This window comes from Odontesthes bonariensis, chromosome 9 (assembly GCF_027942865.1).
Source record: "Odontesthes bonariensis isolate fOdoBon6 chromosome 9, fOdoBon6.hap1, whole genome shotgun sequence".
Lineage (NCBI taxonomy): Eukaryota > Metazoa > Chordata > Actinopteri > Atheriniformes > Atherinopsidae > Odontesthes > Odontesthes bonariensis.
In genome coordinates, this window is record NC_134514.1 from 25,136,124 (window position 1) to 25,154,021 (window position 17,898).

Below are 17,898 nucleotides of genomic sequence, written 5' to 3' on the forward strand. Positions count from 1 at the left end.
TTATAGCTGCAACAACGGAATCGAAGACAATAAGTGCAGCAAAGCAACAGTTTTAGTGTAATCTCTCTTTTTCGTTTAACATTGTGATTTTTACTCACTCTTAACTGCAGCTCTTTGGACTAATTCAGGCATATTTTTGCTTTTCGAATAAAGTTACCCGGGACGCCTTGTCGTCGCGTTTTAAACATTTGGTCTTTAAATGCTGGTTAACACGTTGGCTAAGATCAATCAGTCCAAGTGTTAATGTCCTTTTATTTATTTATTTTAAAATTTCATTTCTGAAAAGGCACCGGGCCTAAAATGCAACATGCGCACAAAGCATCACTTTCAACCCAGTCTCACAAAAAGTCAACTGGAGATAATTGTCTCTTAAAAAGGAAACAAATAAGGAAAAACTAGATGCAGACCGTGTAGTCATCTGCGCATCTTTGGAAAACATGTGAGGCACAGGTTAGTTAAGCGTCTTTTTTGTCTTTATTCATCTGGAAACTTGTTTTTGTTCATTCAAATCAAACTGCATGGCATTAGTTTTCATGTTGTCATTGATGCCACTAGTCTTCCAGTGCAACACAAGGAAATGATCAGATAAAGTTGAAAGGTTTTGCGTCCTTGACCATATAAATGTGTTGGCCTTTCATTCGCTCAGCTTCCATCTAAATTCTACACTACTGTACAATGGTCTTATCACCAATGATTTATTTTTCTATATTCCAAGGGCTTGAACTGACTTGTGGGCAGTAATTTGAAAAGTCATTACAGCATCTCCCGAGGTCTGAGTGACCGCTCTTGGATAAAAACTGTCCCGGCGACGTCCTGGAGCTGACGCACTCCTCTTGACACGGACTAAACGCGGCTGCACGTGGTAGTTGGTGAGCGTAAAAGTAGCTGGCTTGTCCGGAGATCATGTTAAAAGAGCACGGGTCCGGCAGCGGTAGGGTGCACGCGGGAAAGGACGTGGAGAAGGCGGTGCCGATCTGATGGCTACGGGATTGCGCGCAGCTGACTCCGATGTAAGACATCTCCTGGTGAGTCTGCACGAGCCGCTCTGCGGCGTCTGCAGCAGATGCGCTCAGCCGAGCCCGCTGGGAAACAACCGAAGTGGAATGGTTGGAGAAGCGGGGCTGAGCAGTCAGATAAGTTCCTGCGCCGAGGTGTGTGCGCACCGGTGTTTGGAGAGGTAGAAACGGCGGCACCGGCCAGTAAAACGAACTTGCTGCGGCTAAGGTAACACTGGTGGCCGTGTTGGAGGACACGAGTCGACCTCCTCCTCTTTTTAGACCAATTTTTGTCCTGGAGCCTATAGTGGTTCTGCGCCGGAGTTTCCCCGAGGTGCCCCCTATGAAGACATCATCACTGCAGGGGTCCAGCATCCAGTAGTTCCCCTTTCCCGGGTCGTCGTAGTGGCGCGGCACTTTAACAAAACACTTGTTCAGACTCAGGTTGTGTCTGATGGAATTCTGCCACCCTTGTCTGTTCTGTCGGTAATAAGGAAAGTTGTCCATGATAAATTCGTAAATGCCATTAAGTGTGAGCCGTCGTGCGGGGCTTTGGCGGATCGCCATCATGATGAGCGCGTTATAACTGAAAGGAGGTTTCTCAGTTTTAACGCCTTCCTCTGCTCCTCCGGCTTTCTTTGATTCCCCCTCATTCTCCTCTCGCTTTACAGACACCGGCTTGTTATCCACTTTAGTGCTCTGTTTTGAGTTTTCGCAGCTTTTCGCGCTGTCAAAGTTCTCCTCCTGCGTGGCTTTCACAGGGTGAGCGGAGCGCAGTTTTTGGGACGGAGCAGAAGACTCCTGGTCACCCATCACACCATCTCTCCTCCACAGCAGGCTGCTGATGCTGAAAGAAGACTTGTGGAGGAATCGGTTCGGAGTTTTCAAATCCTCCATATCCATCTCGGTGCGTCAAATCACCCCCTTCAGTTCTCAGATAGCAGGAGAGCGCGTCACTGAGCGCACAGAGCAGAGATGCGATGGTTCAAAGTGGTGGGGAGCCAAAGGCGCACTGGCCAAACAGCGTGCCAACAAATGCGCATGATCACAGCAACTCAGGAGTCGTTACCGACAAAACCCAGCGCATTAGTTTGATAGGTTACTTGATCAGATGAGGCGTAAATCTACGGCGTAATCTGCGCACATTGGACGGATCAGTTTTAAGAAGAATAGAAGAAGTTACGCAGAGGAAACAACCTATGAAACCATTATTTTCTGTGTCACTGATAAAGCATTGAAAATATGATTCTAGGACATTTAATTAAAATGAAAAAGTCCACTATAAATTAAAAAAAATGTACACGGCAGTAACAGAATACACCATGGCGAACAGAAGTGCTTCCCACCTAAATGACGTGAGTGTGCTGTCAACCTGTTTGACTGATCGCTGAACTCTCAGGTGCAATTATAACACTTCCGTGACGCGGGAAACGCAAGATCCTCGCATGCACCTCGCCCTCTGGGCTCCTCTAAATCCATCGTCCTTCTCTGCTCCTTTTACCTGCACACCGTCAGTCTATCCAAAATCATAATTTGACAATCGAAAGAAAGGAAAAAAGCGTCAACTGAAGTCTTAGCTGTGATTTGTCCGAAACAGGACAACATAAAACATGGAGACATACACCACCACATCAAGCTTTGCAAATTATTGCCATGTTTTCTTTGGTAAAGTGATCCAAGTTTGGTTAAATTAGTGAGCATAAAAGTATTCCTGCTGAGCCCGATCAAAAGTTATCATAAATCGTTGCTTGGTCTGTCTTTAACAAGCTGTCAGAAAGCCCTTTCTTCTCCGAATGCGTCCAGAATAGATTTCATGATGAATGTGTCTGAGGGGGCACGAAGAGGGCAGACAAGCTTGTTTTTCCTCGGATGAGAAAAGTAAGAGAACGTTTATTTGTCTTCCTCAAGGTAGAGATAAAAAGTAAAATATTCCTTAATATTCCATGACTCTGCAGAAATGCACGATGTTGAAGTCAAAATTTAACAAAGGACTTATAGGGCCTTGTTTAGGCCTAACTGTATTCAATTCTACATAGGGATGGTTTAAAAGTCATCAGACAGGCCTGGTTTGTGTTTGTATTATGCTTAACGACATAAATCAGAGTGTTGCTTTACATTTCCCCATGGAGGTTTTCATGAGGAATCTCCGTGTCTTCAATTCTTGTCATTTAATTTTCTTAAGAATATGTTGTTCAGCACTCAAATAGACCAGACTTAATGAGAGGCAGTGCAGTAAAATATGTCCGAATACTAGTACTGACAAGTGAACAAGTCTAATATTCCATTTTTGACTGGTCACAGAAGAGAGCAGTGCTTTTGATCCAATAGAAATATATACACACACACACACACATATATATATATATATATATATATATATATATAAACAGGCCTGTCCCAACACAGACAAGAGGTCACACTTAAGTGTTTGGTTACCAAAATGTCAACTGTGAATGATCTGTGCTGTAAATTCCTCGTTTTCATTGGAGCTGACTGTTCTGGCAGATGCAGATCCTTGCAGAAAGCACAGAAAACAAATCATAGCCTGCTTGCACTTTTAAAGCAAAACAGCATTTTTATTGTAGTTCTGGTGGTTTAATGCATGATTGAAAAATACTTTTTTTTTCTCTTTCATATTTCTCCTGTCTTGACTTCTGACTCTATTCAGAACGCTTTTAAGGCTGCAGCTCCGAATACTCAGGCCCAAAGTCATCTGTGACTGTTCACATATGAGGCAATAGAGAAAAGACATTCGTAACTACACATACAATCTGATATACCTTCTCTTAGTCGGTTTGATAAAGGGCCTCTCTCTGTAAATGCTGTGCCGTGCAAGTGAGCACTTGTCGGGAATTCTTTTGGCCCTGCAGAAAGCCTGCAGTGTTTGCCTCAACATTTGTAATCCCACTGGATCTGTTTTTTTCAATCCAACATTGGATGCCACGTCTTGCATTGTTTACACTGATCTTGCCGTGGCAGCTTGGAAGAAACCAAAAAAAAATAAAAAATCGGCACGAGAACAAAGAACACGGATCTTGCAAGGACAGCTTCATTATTCGGCTGCGTTTATAATCCAGATGGTGAAACCTGAGCAGTAGCGGAACTCACCATGTCCCACTGTGGGAAGAGGGCTTCAGCAAAACATTAAAAATAAATCGAATAATCTTGTCATTTCTCAAAAGATGTCAATTTTCCAAAAGAAGTGAGTGTTTATTTCACACCATTAACAGCCAGGCCTGCATCAAGTCAAGTTTAAATTCAGTAAAATGTATTGCACTTGAGATTAATATTACAATTGAATCTATTTTTTTTAACTAAAAAGTAACAGAACATATGACAATAAAAACATAAGAGTCGGTTTGACACAACAACACAAAAAAAAAACTGCAGTGGTTTAAATGTTTAAACCCAGCAGTTTTCATGGCTAACAGCAGCAGCATGTTGGTCTCCTCCTTTGTGTTGGCTCCCTCTGCTGTAGGGGAATCTCCCTACAGCCTTTAAATGCCCGCAGGCCTCTTCCTGGGCATTACAACTCAAGCCTTCCTTTGATTAAAACAAGATCCAAGTGAGAAATTTTGAGTTTTTGTTTCATCTACAAGCTTCTTTGTCCTTACAACCTGTTTGCTACATATAGGTGATTTAGAAAGAGCCCCTCTAGTGCAAATTTCTCTCGGTCAGTCTGAAGTGAGCTTTATTTTGTACTCCTCAGTTGTGGCAGTGCAGCGTAAAGATTTTCTCCCGGGCATGCTGTGGTTCCTAAATCTCTGTGCCCAAACAAGACGAACTGTGGGTGTAAAAAGTCCTGGGAAACTCCAGACAGCAGCAGCTGTTTGACTGACGATAGTGCCTCCTTGCTGGGTGTGTCATCTGAAACGACAGTAAGTGGTAGCATTATTATTACAGGCTTTAAAATTTCTATCATAAACCTCATCTGTCGCTACAGTTTGCTTAAAGATACGACAGCTTTTCAACCATCGCCTGCTTTCTACTCTGTTTCCAGCACATGTAGTTATTGTAACATGACCAAAAAAAATCTTTACTGTTGAAGTTGCCCATGAAGGCAATGCCCAGGGAGTCGTTGTTGTGGCCTTTGGTATGTGCGCCTACCACACCCCAGCCACGGCCTTCAAACACGGTGCCGTCTCCTCCAACAAGAAAACTGAAACATAAAGAGCACGTTAAAGCACCCTACAAAGCACCCCCCCTCCTGTATCTCCCCTTGATAGATATAAACCTTCATAAATCACTCTACAATTCACAGGGTCTTACTTTTAACATTTTAGGAAAAGCAGGTAAAAGGTGTACTCACTTATATCCAATGTCATCAAATTGTCTTTCGCTCATATGCATTCTCTGAATGCTCACCACAAGGTCCCTACATCCTCCCAGGCCTTTGCAATTTTGGAGGGCAGTGTGGTGTATTACAACTCTCCGAGGGGAACCTTTCATTGTCTCCTTTTGTTTCGCGTCGGCTGCTCCCCACTGCAGCCTTGAAACGATGTTCACTGAAAAGCAGTTTGAAGACAATCAAAAGCATTATCAATATTACAGCTGCACTTATGTTATGACTGAAAATACATTCATTGATAGTGCCTATATGTTTGCATACCACTTTGCTCCATGAGTCTTGCTGTGGTGACTGACCAGCAAGCAGACTGTGCACCTTCCTTATCAGAGGGAGTTCAGGAGGGCGTGGTCATGGAAAGCACACCTTCCTCGTTCTTTATTGTTGCACACGTGGATGCCTGCAAACAAGTTATTTTACAGCTGGTTTTGCTGGCAGATTACAGTTGCCCAACCAGTTATTAGGAATATACATGCTTGAAAAAAAGAGGAAGTGGAAGTGAGCAATGGCCAAATACTGCTCACAGTGACAGAAAAAAACGTGGCAGTTTCTTTCACAGAGGTCTGACATGACTTATTTGTTGTTATGTTAAACCTTCTGGGAGTTTTGTGAGGAAATCAAACATGGAGGTTTTGCAATTTTGAACATGGGTATTCCAGTCGAAGGAAACCAAACAGGAGGTGGTACTTTCGCCATGCTCTCCAAAGATCTGAATAATTACAAAATCATTCAATGAACCTCAATTCCTGAAAAGCTGGGAAGTTCTCTACAATGCAACAAAAAACTCACCTCTGTAATTTCGCAATTTGTTTGAACCTTGATTGAACACACATGCCGGAGAAGGAAATGATTTCAAGTTAATTTATTTGACAGAGTATGTCTCCTCGAATTCTGACATAAACCCCCTGCTTAAACAGTACAGTGTCTTCACGCTTTCGCAAGTCATTTATGTCATGGACACGAAGCATGTTGACACAAAACAAACAAAAAAAAGACTCTGACCAACAACTGGACTCTTAAATTACATGTAAATATGTTAGTCCAAACAAAGATTATGATTGTTCATTTTAATAAAACAATTTTCACTTAAAATTCATTAACACACCCAGATAATGCAACACTCAACGAGGCCAAAGTGGGCCTTTCCGCTTTGCACATGCACCTAAAAATCGATATTTCTTCTATAGAAGTAGTAGAGCTAAATGTATACTGGTACAGCCAAATTGTATATAAAGCTGCTCTCATTTATACGTCTTTGTGTTTCTTTTGTCAGATGGCTAAGCGTTCAGAAATTGCAGGTGACAGTCTACCCATTGAAACATGTGTCCACCAATAAAATCCATACTCAACTGTGCTGACTTGTGCTCCCTAGAACCATGAAAAATAGGGGCTTCGGCACATTTCACTTGTAACATCTTGGACAAAATTTCTCATCGTTGGCACATAGATCCAGGCGTTTTTCTCTTAAAATCAACTGAAACATTGGACTCATCTGACCACACAACATGGTCATACACATCCCACATGAATTTCCGGCCTTGACCTTTACACGCTGAGCTTGCCTAAAACTCCCTTAATCGTTTCATGATGTCATAAACCGAGGAGAAACTGATCAAATATTCTCAGAATTTGAGCCACGACCCATCCATTCTTGGAAAGATTGGGTCTTTGGTTGAAGCTATTTTTATACCCAATTCTGACAGCCTCGCCTGCTACCAATGAATCTGCTGACCGCAGAATCTTCCAGAACGTTGTGACTTGTATATTCCATAAACGCATATTACTTTACCTCTCTCACATTTTATCTTGAGTGTGCTGCTGACATCAAATTCTAGGTTTGTTTACATTTTCTGAATACAGTAAAGTTGGTTAGTGAAAAAAAAATTTGACGCAGGACAGAAACTTCTCATATCTTCTTAAAACTAGGTTTTTATTCTGTCCCATTTATATTCATCGCCCTGTGTAGCTTTCTGCGAAGGTAGAATCTAAAAGAGCTCGGTCTGAGCTGCATCAGGACTGTAAAAGCAAACGTTACGCTTTTTCGGGGTTGTACGATTTTTTTGATGGCTGATTTGATCTTCTGAAAAGAACAGAGTAGCTGAGATTTTGTCTGTAGTAAAATGACTAATTTGCCCTTAAAGGCCGTTTTGCGGCACTACAGTCACAGTTTGTTAGGGTATGATTGAATGAAAGATAACTGCGTATCACTTTCAATGTTCTTTAGTGGGCTGAATGGCATACAGCTGACCATAGAAAATATTTTCACATTCAATAGAAAAACCCACTAAAGATTAAAAAGGACAAGCATGCTTGTCCCTCGTGACATGATTTCGGTGTTTACACTGTGAGACTGGAAGAACCCTGTCTCGCTTTGACCACAACTGAGAAAGGAACACGCCACAATCTTAATACTAGAAACTCAATCTAATTCCTAGCACTTGTCCCACGGTGTGTCAGTCCTCAAGTTACAACCCAAGAGAATGGTTTTGTGCTCAAATTATCCGCTGCCTTTAATTTTGCAGAAATTTGACAACCAATTAAGATTCTTCACAGCCACAGGGAGTAACTGTGGTGTAAAAAAAAAAAAGAAAAGAAAGAAAGACGGACTGAATTTCAGTCATTGACATAACACAGTTCTCTGAGTAAATCACAGTGAGGAAGGAATGTAATGTTTACCAAGCTGCAGAGCATTAGTCATCAAAATGTCCTGATTTCCATGGTATATTTCACTCTGATCTGTTTGTGACACCTTCAGCAAAGTGAGTCAAGTGGGTGAGTCAATCGGCTTTCCCATGGAAATTCCGATATTAGGGAAAACCTACAAATATAGGCTGTACACCAAAGAATGCCATTTAATTTCAGTGATCACCGCCGTATGTCAGGAAACCGAGGGAACCACATCAAGTTGGGTAAATTGTCTAAAGAGATGGATGTTGACTGGAAATGCAGGAGGCTCTCAGGTGACTCGCCTTCTTTGTTTGGTGTGCAGAGTGGGGACAGCACCTGTACCAATTGGCACAAAGGGAGTGGTTCCAATAAATGCAAGACTAAATGCAACTCAAACTTATGATTAAATTAGAATTTTATTTTTTAATACTAACACAAAAACATATACGGGTGTTTTGGTAAGTTGCTGTTATGGAGAACTCAGATGATTTGGGCTCGTTTTGCAGCCACAGCACCTGGACACCTTGCACTCATCGAGTCGACCACAAACTGTATACTGTATTCTGTATACCAACGTATTCTAGGACATCTGTCTGAAAGCTAAAGTTTGGCTGAAACTGGGTCATGGACAATAATCCCAAAGATAGCCAGAAATCTGACAAAGAATGGCTGAAAAAGAAAATGATAAAAGTCCTGAAATGGTCCTCAACCTGACTGAAATAGTGTGGGGGGGACCTTCAGAAAGCTGTGCATCACCAAATGCCTGCAAACCTCAATAAACTAAAGCAACATTGTAAAGACGAGTGGAACAAAATTCCTCCATAAGACTGGTGACATCATTCAGAATATTATGTTATTGTTATTGCTGGTTCTACAAATGAAAAGATCATGAGGTGTTCAAGACCTAGTAAGGACCAGAAGATTTTTTTTAAATAATATCGATGTACATGTCCTGTATGTCAAGAAAATTTATTGAAGCCATTCGTGATCTTCCTGGATTTGATCAATTTTTATTTTTAAGTCTTGGGCTTTTTTTATGCCTTTAATGTTAGGACAGTTCGAGAGAGACAGGAAGCAGGGGGCAGAGAGAGGGGAAAGACACGCAGCACAGGGCCGCCCGGTGCGGGAGTCGAACCGGGGCCAGCCGCAGCGAGGACTGTAGCCTCCGCACATGGGGCGGCCGCGGCCGCGGCCGCCTAACCCACCACGCCACCATGCCACCGCCCGCCCTGGATTTGATCATTTTGATGTTTGATATCCACATGTAACTTCTCTCAGAATTATTTTCTCCCCTTCGAAAATGGCCCTCAAAAGTCTTCTATAGAGTACAGCTTTAATGATCATCAGACTGGCAGACTGGTCTGTTTTTTTTTACCACTTATTTTAAATCATGCTAAACCTTGGATAGTTGAATCATTAGCTGGCAACAGTTGTGGTTGTGTGGCACACAATCAGGAAACCACATCCTAGAATACATCCACCCCAGAGCATTTCCTACAGCAGCCACTGAACACATAAAAAAAAAACCCTGGAAAATCTGGAACTCATCTCCCCTGAATCTCCTAAATTCATTCTGGGAGACCTCAACCGCTGCTCACTCAAAGAGGGTTGTCAAAACATCCCAACAGTGCACCAATGGCAGCATTGCAATGGCGCAGGGATGTTTCGAATCCACTGACTGGGACAAATAGCTGGACACAATCTTTGACTGCAGCCTAACGTTTGCCTCCAACACAGAGGACATCCTACGGAGATGCCAGCAGTGGCAGTATCTCCTTCAGGGTCAGCAAGGACATCCTCAGGACCTTTTATTGCTCCTTTACTGAGAGTCACCTCACCTTCTCCATCGTCTGCTGGTACCACGCCATCAGCCTGCTGTACGGAACCCGTCTGCATTAAATGGTGAAAGCCTGCTCTAAAATCATCTGACTCCCTGTTAGAGCACTTTCATCACTGTATGAGCAGCAGACTCCGAGGACAGCGTGCTGGATTCTCCAGGACCTCTCCCATGCTTTTTTTCTCAGTTTGAGTGGCTCGCCTCAGGACATCAGGATGCAGGACACAGAGGAGGAGAGTGACCTTTGTGTTCCCAAGGCCGTTCAACTCCTCAACCCTCACTCATCTCACTACCCACCCATCACGCTCACAAACACACACATACATCTTGCCCATCACACATTTCCAACACACACATACACACACACCCTGCCCATGTGCCCCCTCCCCCCCAACACACATACATCTCTCTACCTCGCACAGGTACTGCTTGGAACATTGACTTTTTTTTTTTATACCTGCCTGTTCAACATTCCCCACCAACTCTCTACCGACTGCAGTTTGCACAGCCGTCAATATTTTAGTAGCTTAAATAGTCAATAGCTACAATATTTTGTTATTGCCTTGTATAAATACTCTGCTCTTCCCTTCATTTGCACTATATTCATCTTTAACTTGTCCGTGTTATTTATGTACAACTGCCCTTTGTGCCTTTAACTGCCCCCTACAGTGACAAATAACGTTTTTTTAATTTAAATTGAATTGAACCAAATTGCCTATTTGTGTCAATTCACATAAAAAAACCTGTCAATTCAGTAAAAATATCTTTAATGTGATCTACCGTCTATAAGACAACGATGGAGGCAATTACAGGGAAACTTTCAATAATTCAAATATGGGAACGAGACTTAAACATTGAAAACGACATGATCGACTGGGAAGCAGTGTGGGAGAACATTTTTCAATGCTCTAAAAACCCAAATCACCAACATATTCACTTTAACATTTGTCATAGGACATACTGGACTCCTCAGAAAAGGTACATTACAAAAGCCATTCCAAGTCCCCATTGCACTTTCTGTAAACCAGAACAAACTGGGACCTTTCTACACATGGTCTGGGAGTGTGAAGAAGTACAGGAATTTTGGCACAAAATAGCAGCGACTATAGGTGGTTTAATAGACCGTCCAATTCCTGTTGACCCCATCGTCTGGTTATTGAATGATGATTCCAAACTTCAACTGTTTGAAAAACAGAGAAAAATCTGGCTTGCGGGGTCAACAGCGGCCAAAAAAATGATAGTGCAGAGATGGTTGCCACCACACTCACTTTCTATGCAGCAGTGGATGGCTTATTTCTTGGACATTGTCCTACTTGAGCTTTCTACAGCAAGGATAAACAAGGCAAAACAGAGGACTATTAATCTATGGAAAGACGCAGCTGAGCAGATCTCCGATATGTTGAACTCTATAGAAAAGGAACCAGATAATATTTCTGTAGAGGATGATTAGACAAGGTGTGATTTATTTTTACTTTTTGTTTTGTTTTATTCTTATTTATGTGTGGGTGTTTTTTTTTTTCTCTCAGCAGGGGTGGGGGGTTATGGACACATGGGAGGGTGGTTGGGAGGGGGAGGGGGGGTGGGGAAACCTTGTTTTGTTCATATATCATTCTGTGAATAAGGAGAAAGTTAATACAAAAAGACATCAATATACTCTACCTGTACAGGAAGATCTTGTAAATGTAAATGTACCACAAACAAAGATATGTAAGTGTTGAATTTCATAATTGATGTCAATAAAAAAATTTATCGCAAAAAATATCTTTAAAGCGATACAATGTAACTTCTCAAAAAGCCCACCATGGAGCTCCCCCTACAGGCTTGGAGGTAATGTACGGTTACACTGTCGTAAATTCAACACCCTTTAGCTTTCATGTTTCACGTTTGTTAAGGAACCAGCGAGGAGTCAGAAGGTGCAAGCTATGTCGATCGAGAAGGTAAGAGTAATCAAATGTACCTGGGAGCGTGAGAGGGGTCTATTTGTTTTTGCGGTAGGTGTGCCAGAAAGCAAGTCGAAGTACTTCCGCTCAGCTCCCTGGCCGGTCCAGCAAAGTTACATAGCGCAGTTTTTCCAACTCAGACCCCCGAAGGGCATAGGAGACAGGCCAATCGTAATATTAAAACTCATTCTAGCTGCACAATTTTATTCAAGCTGTTATTTTAAGGAAGAAATGTTACATAGTATTGCTTTAATGTGGGCAAAAGAAGTAGGACAAAGTCACGGGTAAACAATATAATGTGAATGTTTTTTGAATGACTGATGAATAAAGGATTTCGATAAAAAACAAAAACAAACAAACATTGCAACAATAGAAAAATAACCTGTTTTATTCCAACAATACTCATCTGAAAATCAGAACTGCTAAACACATCATATTCACAAAGCGGTGAAAGACAGAAGTCACCATGCTGCAGGGCAGCTATTTTACACACTTTGACCGTGTAGGATTCGGTTCGACGTGACAGGATGGGAAAAACTCCACTAACTGCAGAGCTGCTGGTGGGAATGTTATTTGCAAACTTTAAATGCAAAAGCTGGACTTGTTCACTTTTACTCCGTCCACCGGTGTCCACAGTGAGGGGCTGTGCAGACGTAGTACAGCCTCATGGCATCCTGTGTGGGACACAACGGAACAACTGTGAGTCTATGGTTGTGTGAACAAAATCATTCAAACAATTACTTGATCATCACTACAGTTGCAAATTTGTCTATGGATTTAACTGATAAATCGGTGAATCCATCGTCCTGAATGACGAAACGAGACAGGATGTCTCTTCCTTGATTTTGACAGCTGTTTGAGCGACAGTCTCTAACTTTCCTCAAACCAGACTGCTGAGGTGCGGCTGCTCTTAGCAGACAGTTGACCTTATTTCATGAACAATCCTTACCTCAGCCTTCATACTGTGAGACTGGAAGAACACTGCCTCCTTGTGACCACATCTGTGAAGAGAAACAGAGGAAGCACAATGTTGAAATCTCACTACAGTCACAATACTGTGTTTCACATTTCACTGAAGTTCAAAAGGACTGAAAGCTGCAGGAGTACATGTACTGGCACTTCAGCGAAAAAAAAAAAAAAAAAGTTTTAACTGAAAATATTATGCAAAAGCAAGTAATAAGTAGGGATGGGAATCGAAAACCGGTTCTTGTTGAGAACCGGTTCCCAGTGTTTCAATTCCTTGGAATCGTTTGGCGATTTTGCAAACGATTCCCTTATCGATTCCAGTGGGCGCGAATGATGTCACCACACAACGTTGCGTGGCGAGTCCAGTGCAGCCAGCAGTCAACAGTAAACATGGCGCCCAAGCGGTACAAACGCTCGAAAGTTTGATTACACATCCCTAAAATAGACGACAACAAAGTGAATATTTCAGCAAAGGGAGGAAATACTACCAACATGCAATAACTATGAATGAATGTCGCGTTTTCGATCTGCTCCGGACTTACATTGGTGAATCTGAACCCAGCAACGTTAGCAACGTTAGCATGTCCTCGGCTAACACTGCAGGTAACTAACTAACTAACAAACACTGCCTATCATGTTAGCGCCATTTGCCTCATTGTAAAACCTGCTATTAGTAACGGTTAAGGTTAAATGAATGCCTTCTCAGGCATTATACTTAGATGAAATCATGAGAGACAGAGCCTGACTGGCTTATTACCCAGGCCATGATAGACGAATGTGGACCTCACCGTTGTTGGGTTTGTAAGGTCATGACTCGTGTTACTTCTAAACTAAACAAAGTTGATGCTAATCGACCGCTTTGTTGTCCTTTTTCTCCAAATGAGAATCGATAAGGGAACCGACAAAGAACCGAATCGTTAAGCAGAATCGAAAATGGAATTGGAATCGTAAAAATCTTATTAATTCCCATCCCTAGTAATAAGTAGTTAAGAATCAAAGCACAAACAAACTGAATTTAAATCCATTTCCTGAAAGAGCTAAAAGTTGCTGATCGCATTGTGTGTCAACATCAGATCTGGAGCTTGATTTGTGCTTGGAGTGCTTGCTGCTGGGCCACCACAGTTGGTTTCTGGAGTGGCACACCAAAGTAAAACCGAGGCCAACCAGAATATGGTACAAACTTACTTCGGACAGGGGTGATCTTCTGTTCTCGGCAGTGTCGGATCCTGGGCAACATCAGCGATGATCTGTGTCAGCTCACTGAGGAAAAAAGACGAGCATTTCAGACCCTAAACTAGAGACTTTACATCAGTAAATGTTAGCCTGATGTATCACAATGGTGATCAAGCATTGTCTCAAATATACAGCGATTCAGTATCTGTTGAAAGTTACTTGATACCTAAAATCTTTGAAAGATCAATTACAAGTCGAAACTACAGTATTCAGTGCAATCTGTGTTCCGTTTAAATAGTCAACCTGATGGAGCCGAATAGATATATATCAATATATATATATATACACACACTAAATTGCCAAAAGTATTCACTCACACATCCAAATAATTAAATTCAGGTGTTCCAATCACTTCCATGACCACATGTGTATAAATTCAAGCAACTAGGCATGCAGACTGCTTCTACAAACATTTGTGAAAGAATGGGTCGCTCTCAGGAGCTCAGTGAATTCCAGCCTGGTACCGTGACAGGACGCCACATGTGCAACAAGTCCAGTCGTGAAATTTCCTCGCTACTAAATATTCCACGGTCAACTGTTAGTGATATTATAACAAAGTGGAAGCGATTGGAAACGACAGCAACTCAGCCACAAAGTGATAGGCCATGTAAAATGACAGATACAGAAAATGTCAGTGGATGCTGAGGCACATAGTGCGCAGAGGTCGCCAACTTTCTGCAGAGTTAATGGCTACAGACCTCCAAACTTCATGTGGTCTTCAGATTAGCTCAAGAACAGGGTGTAGAGAGCTTCATGGAGTTTGTTTTCAATGGCCGAGCAGCTGCATCCAAGCCATACATCACCAAGTGCAATGCAAAGCGTTGGATGCAGGGGTGTAACGAACGCTGCCACTGGAGTGTAGAGCAGTGGAGACGCGTTCTCTGGAGTGATGAATCACTCTTCCCCATCTGGCAATCTGATGGACGAGTCTGGGTTTGGCGGTTGCCAGGGGAACGGTACTGGTCTGACTTCATTGTGCCAAGTGTAAAGTTTGGTGGATGGGGGATTATGGTGTGGGGTTGTTTCAGGAGCTGGGCTTGACCCCATAGTTCCAGTGAAAGGAACTCTGAATGCTTCAGCATACCAAGAGATTTTGGACAATTTCATGCTCCAAACAGTGTGGAAACATTTTTGGGATGGGCCCTTCCTGTTCCAACATGACTGGGCACCAGTGCACAAAGCAAGGCCCAGAAAGACATGAATGAGCAGGTTTGATGGGGAAGAACTTCACTGGCCTGCACAGAGTTCTGACCTCAGCCCGATAGAACACCTTTGGGATGAATAAGAGCGGAGACTGCGATCCAGGCCTTCTCGTCCAACATCAGTGTCTGACCTCACAAATGCTTTTTGGGAAGAATGGTCAAAAATTCCCTTAAACACTCTCCTAAACTTTGTGGAAAGCTTGCCCAGAAGAGTTGAAGCTGTTATAGCTGCAAACGGTGGGCCGACGTCATATTAAACCCTATGGATTAAGAATGGGAGGTCACTTAAGTTCATATGCCTATAAAGGTAGATGAGCGAATACTTTTGGCAAAATAATGTACATATATATATTTGGCATTCAGTGTAAACTGAGTTCCCTTTAAAGAGTCAACCCGATGCTGAACATATTACAGTCATGCTGTCAGGTAAAATGTTACCACATCAGATATATATCTGACAGCATGACTGTAAAATGTTCCAACATCAGATATATATCTGACAGCATGACTGTAAAATGTTATCACATCTAGTTCCTCCTAGTTGCACCTAACTTGCTGTGGCAATGACCATTCTGATTACTTTCAAAAGATGCAGTTTAAGAAGAGCTAGCTGAAAGCAAATTGAAACAGGGATGAAGCTGCAAGGACTCACGTATCAACATCTTTGCTATTACTTACTCAACCTCATGCGTGATCTTGTTAACATAGATACAGCTGTTGTCTGCCTCTTGCTGGTAGTCACAGTTCCTGCACTGCGAGTTCAACACAAAATGAGGAAATAAGCTGGTCTCACTGTATAATATGGTATATATGGTACTTGTGAAATGTGAAACAGGAATACATTTCAGTAATAATAATGACATACTGTCCCTTTCAACATAAAAACGACCAAACGAGTACATTCTGTTTTAAATCTTTAAGATCTTACTTTCAGAGCTCAAGTGGAACAGCACAGCGTTTTATTTCCGTTGTTCATGTTAAAGTAGTTATCATATTTTATTTAGTTATATGATCATTTATCAGATTTTGACGACGTGGAAGACAACTTTGAGTAAGATGGACATCCTTACTGGAGTGAATGAGCTGTGCTGCAGTGGCGCGCGTCGATGACTTTATCCCACTAGACGCATGTGTAGAAAGCCCCCATAAGCCCCTCATAGCCGACAATAACAACAACACGGGCAACTCTGGACTAACAGTGCAAAAGTATGCGTTCATTCATTCATTTGGCTTAAAGTATTTGTAGGAGCTATTTGTTATTTTGTATATTTGGCTCACTTATTATTTAGTTTTCTTTTGGGGGTTTAGTTTGGGGAATACACCTTTTTTGGTTGTTAATGATATTTAGTATTGTTTGAGTTAATTTGGGTATTTAATTATGCTTTTATTTTGAAAGCACGGGTGAGCTGGGGCACTGGGAGAGTTTATTTAGATGAGCAGGCAGTCACAGGTGAGCAGGCACCTGGGAGGGCAAATAGGTTTTTACCAGGGCAAGAGAGGCGGCAAAGGCCATTGTCATTTGTTTGTTTGCTTGTGGTTGGAGAAATAAACATAATTTTTTGCCTGGACAATGGACTCAATTACCTGCGTAAATTCACTCCCTAGGTGTCTCAGTGGCCGTTTGATTTCATTTAGTTTATTATGGTTTTGACATCTTTTTTGTTTTGATTATCGACACAAGAGGACGAATAGCCACTACAGTATTGGTGAAATAAAAACAGATAATGCCTTATTTAGAGGCTGTATTGTCTATGCCCTGTTCTCTCCCGTTATATGAATATACGTGGAACTCGATTAATCTAAATGTCTTCCGAAGGACGTCGACTTTCACCAAACTGTTATCGGTGAGTAGATGAACGTATTTTATGCCAGAAATAAGGTCCGGGTTTAAAAAAAACGAACTTCTCCTTTAAAGAGACTAAAGACAAACAGGTGTACCGTGCACGGTTTGACCCCGTTCATGTGCAAATGGTGACATCCATCACATCAGCAACTTTAGAGCTAATAATACTGGATAATTCTCAGGTTACTTCTGTGACCTGACTGAGTATGTACTATGTCTAGAAAATGAGGGTCAGAAGCTAAAGCTGACTTCCAACCAGATACTTACCGCATACAGCAGGATGCGGTTCTCTTTGTCCTCTTTAGGGTATAACATGTTATTACTGCGGGGGGGGAAAAACAGCACAGTTAATTGGTTTTCCATTTCGTCTATTCAGACATGGTTATGTGGGAGACAAAATGGTAAAGTGCATGTATCATTTCACGTAACTAGCTGGCTAGCTGCATAGCTAGGTTCACTTCTTAAAACTTTATGCCAGCCCAGACTCACCACTCTTGGCAAAAACGTATACCAACAAATCCCGGCTCGTATGTACCACTGTCTAAATCCATCAGAAAAGGTATTTCTTCAAGAAAAATCTGTCTAAAACAAGAAAAATGTGGCTTTGTCAGTTGATCATGCCGCTACAAGCTTCTGCCAGTTAGAAAACAGACTTCCTGCGCATGCGCTAAAATTTCAATGTGTTGATTTAAAAGACAGCGCCCCCCAAAGGTCGGCAGACGCCAGTGAACCTTACTGTAACGCTTAAGGGACACTGTAAGGAAAAAATTAAATAAGAAAGAAAGACAAACACACAGTTAGACAACAGCAGTACATTGTATTTATTGATGGTAGTTTTGGTAAACAAAAAACCCCCACCCCAAATACGCA

General features: G+C 42.0%; 3 protein-coding genes across 3 annotated transcripts; all 3 read right to left on the reverse strand.

Moving 5' to 3' along the window:
* On the reverse strand, window positions 1-1,901 carry foxg1c (forkhead box G1c). The gene has a single exon (XM_075474457.1). The coding sequence runs from the start codon at window positions 1,896-1,898 to the stop codon at window positions 696-698; it is 1,203 nt and encodes a 400-aa protein (XP_075330572.1). The 5' UTR covers window positions 1,899-1,901; the 3' UTR covers window positions 1-695.
* Window positions 1,902-3,590: 1,689 nt separating this feature from the next.
* pglyrp5 (peptidoglycan recognition protein 5) lies at window positions 3,591-5,648 on the reverse strand. Its single transcript, XM_075474458.1, has 4 exons — window positions 5,605-5,648; window positions 5,305-5,500; window positions 5,036-5,154; window positions 3,591-4,862 (listed from the first exon to the last, which is right to left on the reverse strand). Exons 1-4 carry the CDS (start codon window positions 5,615-5,617, stop codon window positions 4,687-4,689), a joined length of 504 nt encoding a protein of 167 aa, XP_075330573.1. The 5' UTR covers window positions 5,618-5,648; the 3' UTR covers window positions 3,591-4,686.
* A 6,508-nt stretch (window positions 5,649-12,156) lies between these two features.
* polr2i (RNA polymerase II subunit I) lies at window positions 12,157-17,686 on the reverse strand. Its single transcript, XM_075473812.1, has 6 exons — window positions 17,518-17,686; window positions 17,296-17,350; window positions 15,864-15,937; window positions 13,936-14,010; window positions 12,734-12,785; window positions 12,157-12,458 (listed from the first exon to the last, which is right to left on the reverse strand). The coding sequence occupies exons 1-6, from the start codon at window positions 17,577-17,579 to the stop codon at window positions 12,396-12,398; spliced, it is 381 nt and encodes a 126-aa protein (XP_075329927.1). The 5' UTR covers window positions 17,580-17,686; the 3' UTR covers window positions 12,157-12,395.
* Between the last annotated feature and the right edge of the window lie 212 nt (window positions 17,687-17,898).

Excerpts from the sequence above, each read along its gene's own strand:
- foxg1c (XM_075474457.1), bottom strand. The coding sequence starts at position 1,898 with ATGGATATGGAGGATTTGAAAACTCCGAACCGATTCCTCCACAAGTCT.
- pglyrp5 (XM_075474458.1), bottom strand. Across the intron at positions 5,155-5,304 it reads TTTGATGACATTGGATATAA|TTTTCTTGTTGGAGGAGACG; the intron begins GTGAGTACACCT and ends TTTATGTTTCAG. Across the intron at positions 4,863-5,035 it reads CTTCATGGGCAACTTCAACA|ATGACACACCCAGCAAGGAG; the intron begins GTAAAGATTTTT and ends CTGTCGTTTCAG.
- polr2i (XM_075473812.1), bottom strand. The coding sequence starts at position 17,579 with ATGGATTTAGACAGTGGTACATACGAGCCGGGATTTGTTGGTATACGT. Across the intron at positions 14,011-15,863 it reads AAGATCACGCATGAGGTTGA|TGAGCTGACACAGATCATCG; the intron begins GTAAGTAATAGC and ends TTTTTTCCTCAG. Across the intron at positions 12,786-13,935 it reads GAAGATCACCCCTGTCCGAA|ATGTGGTCACAAGGAGGCAG; the intron begins GTAAGTTTGTAC and ends TTCTCTTCACAG.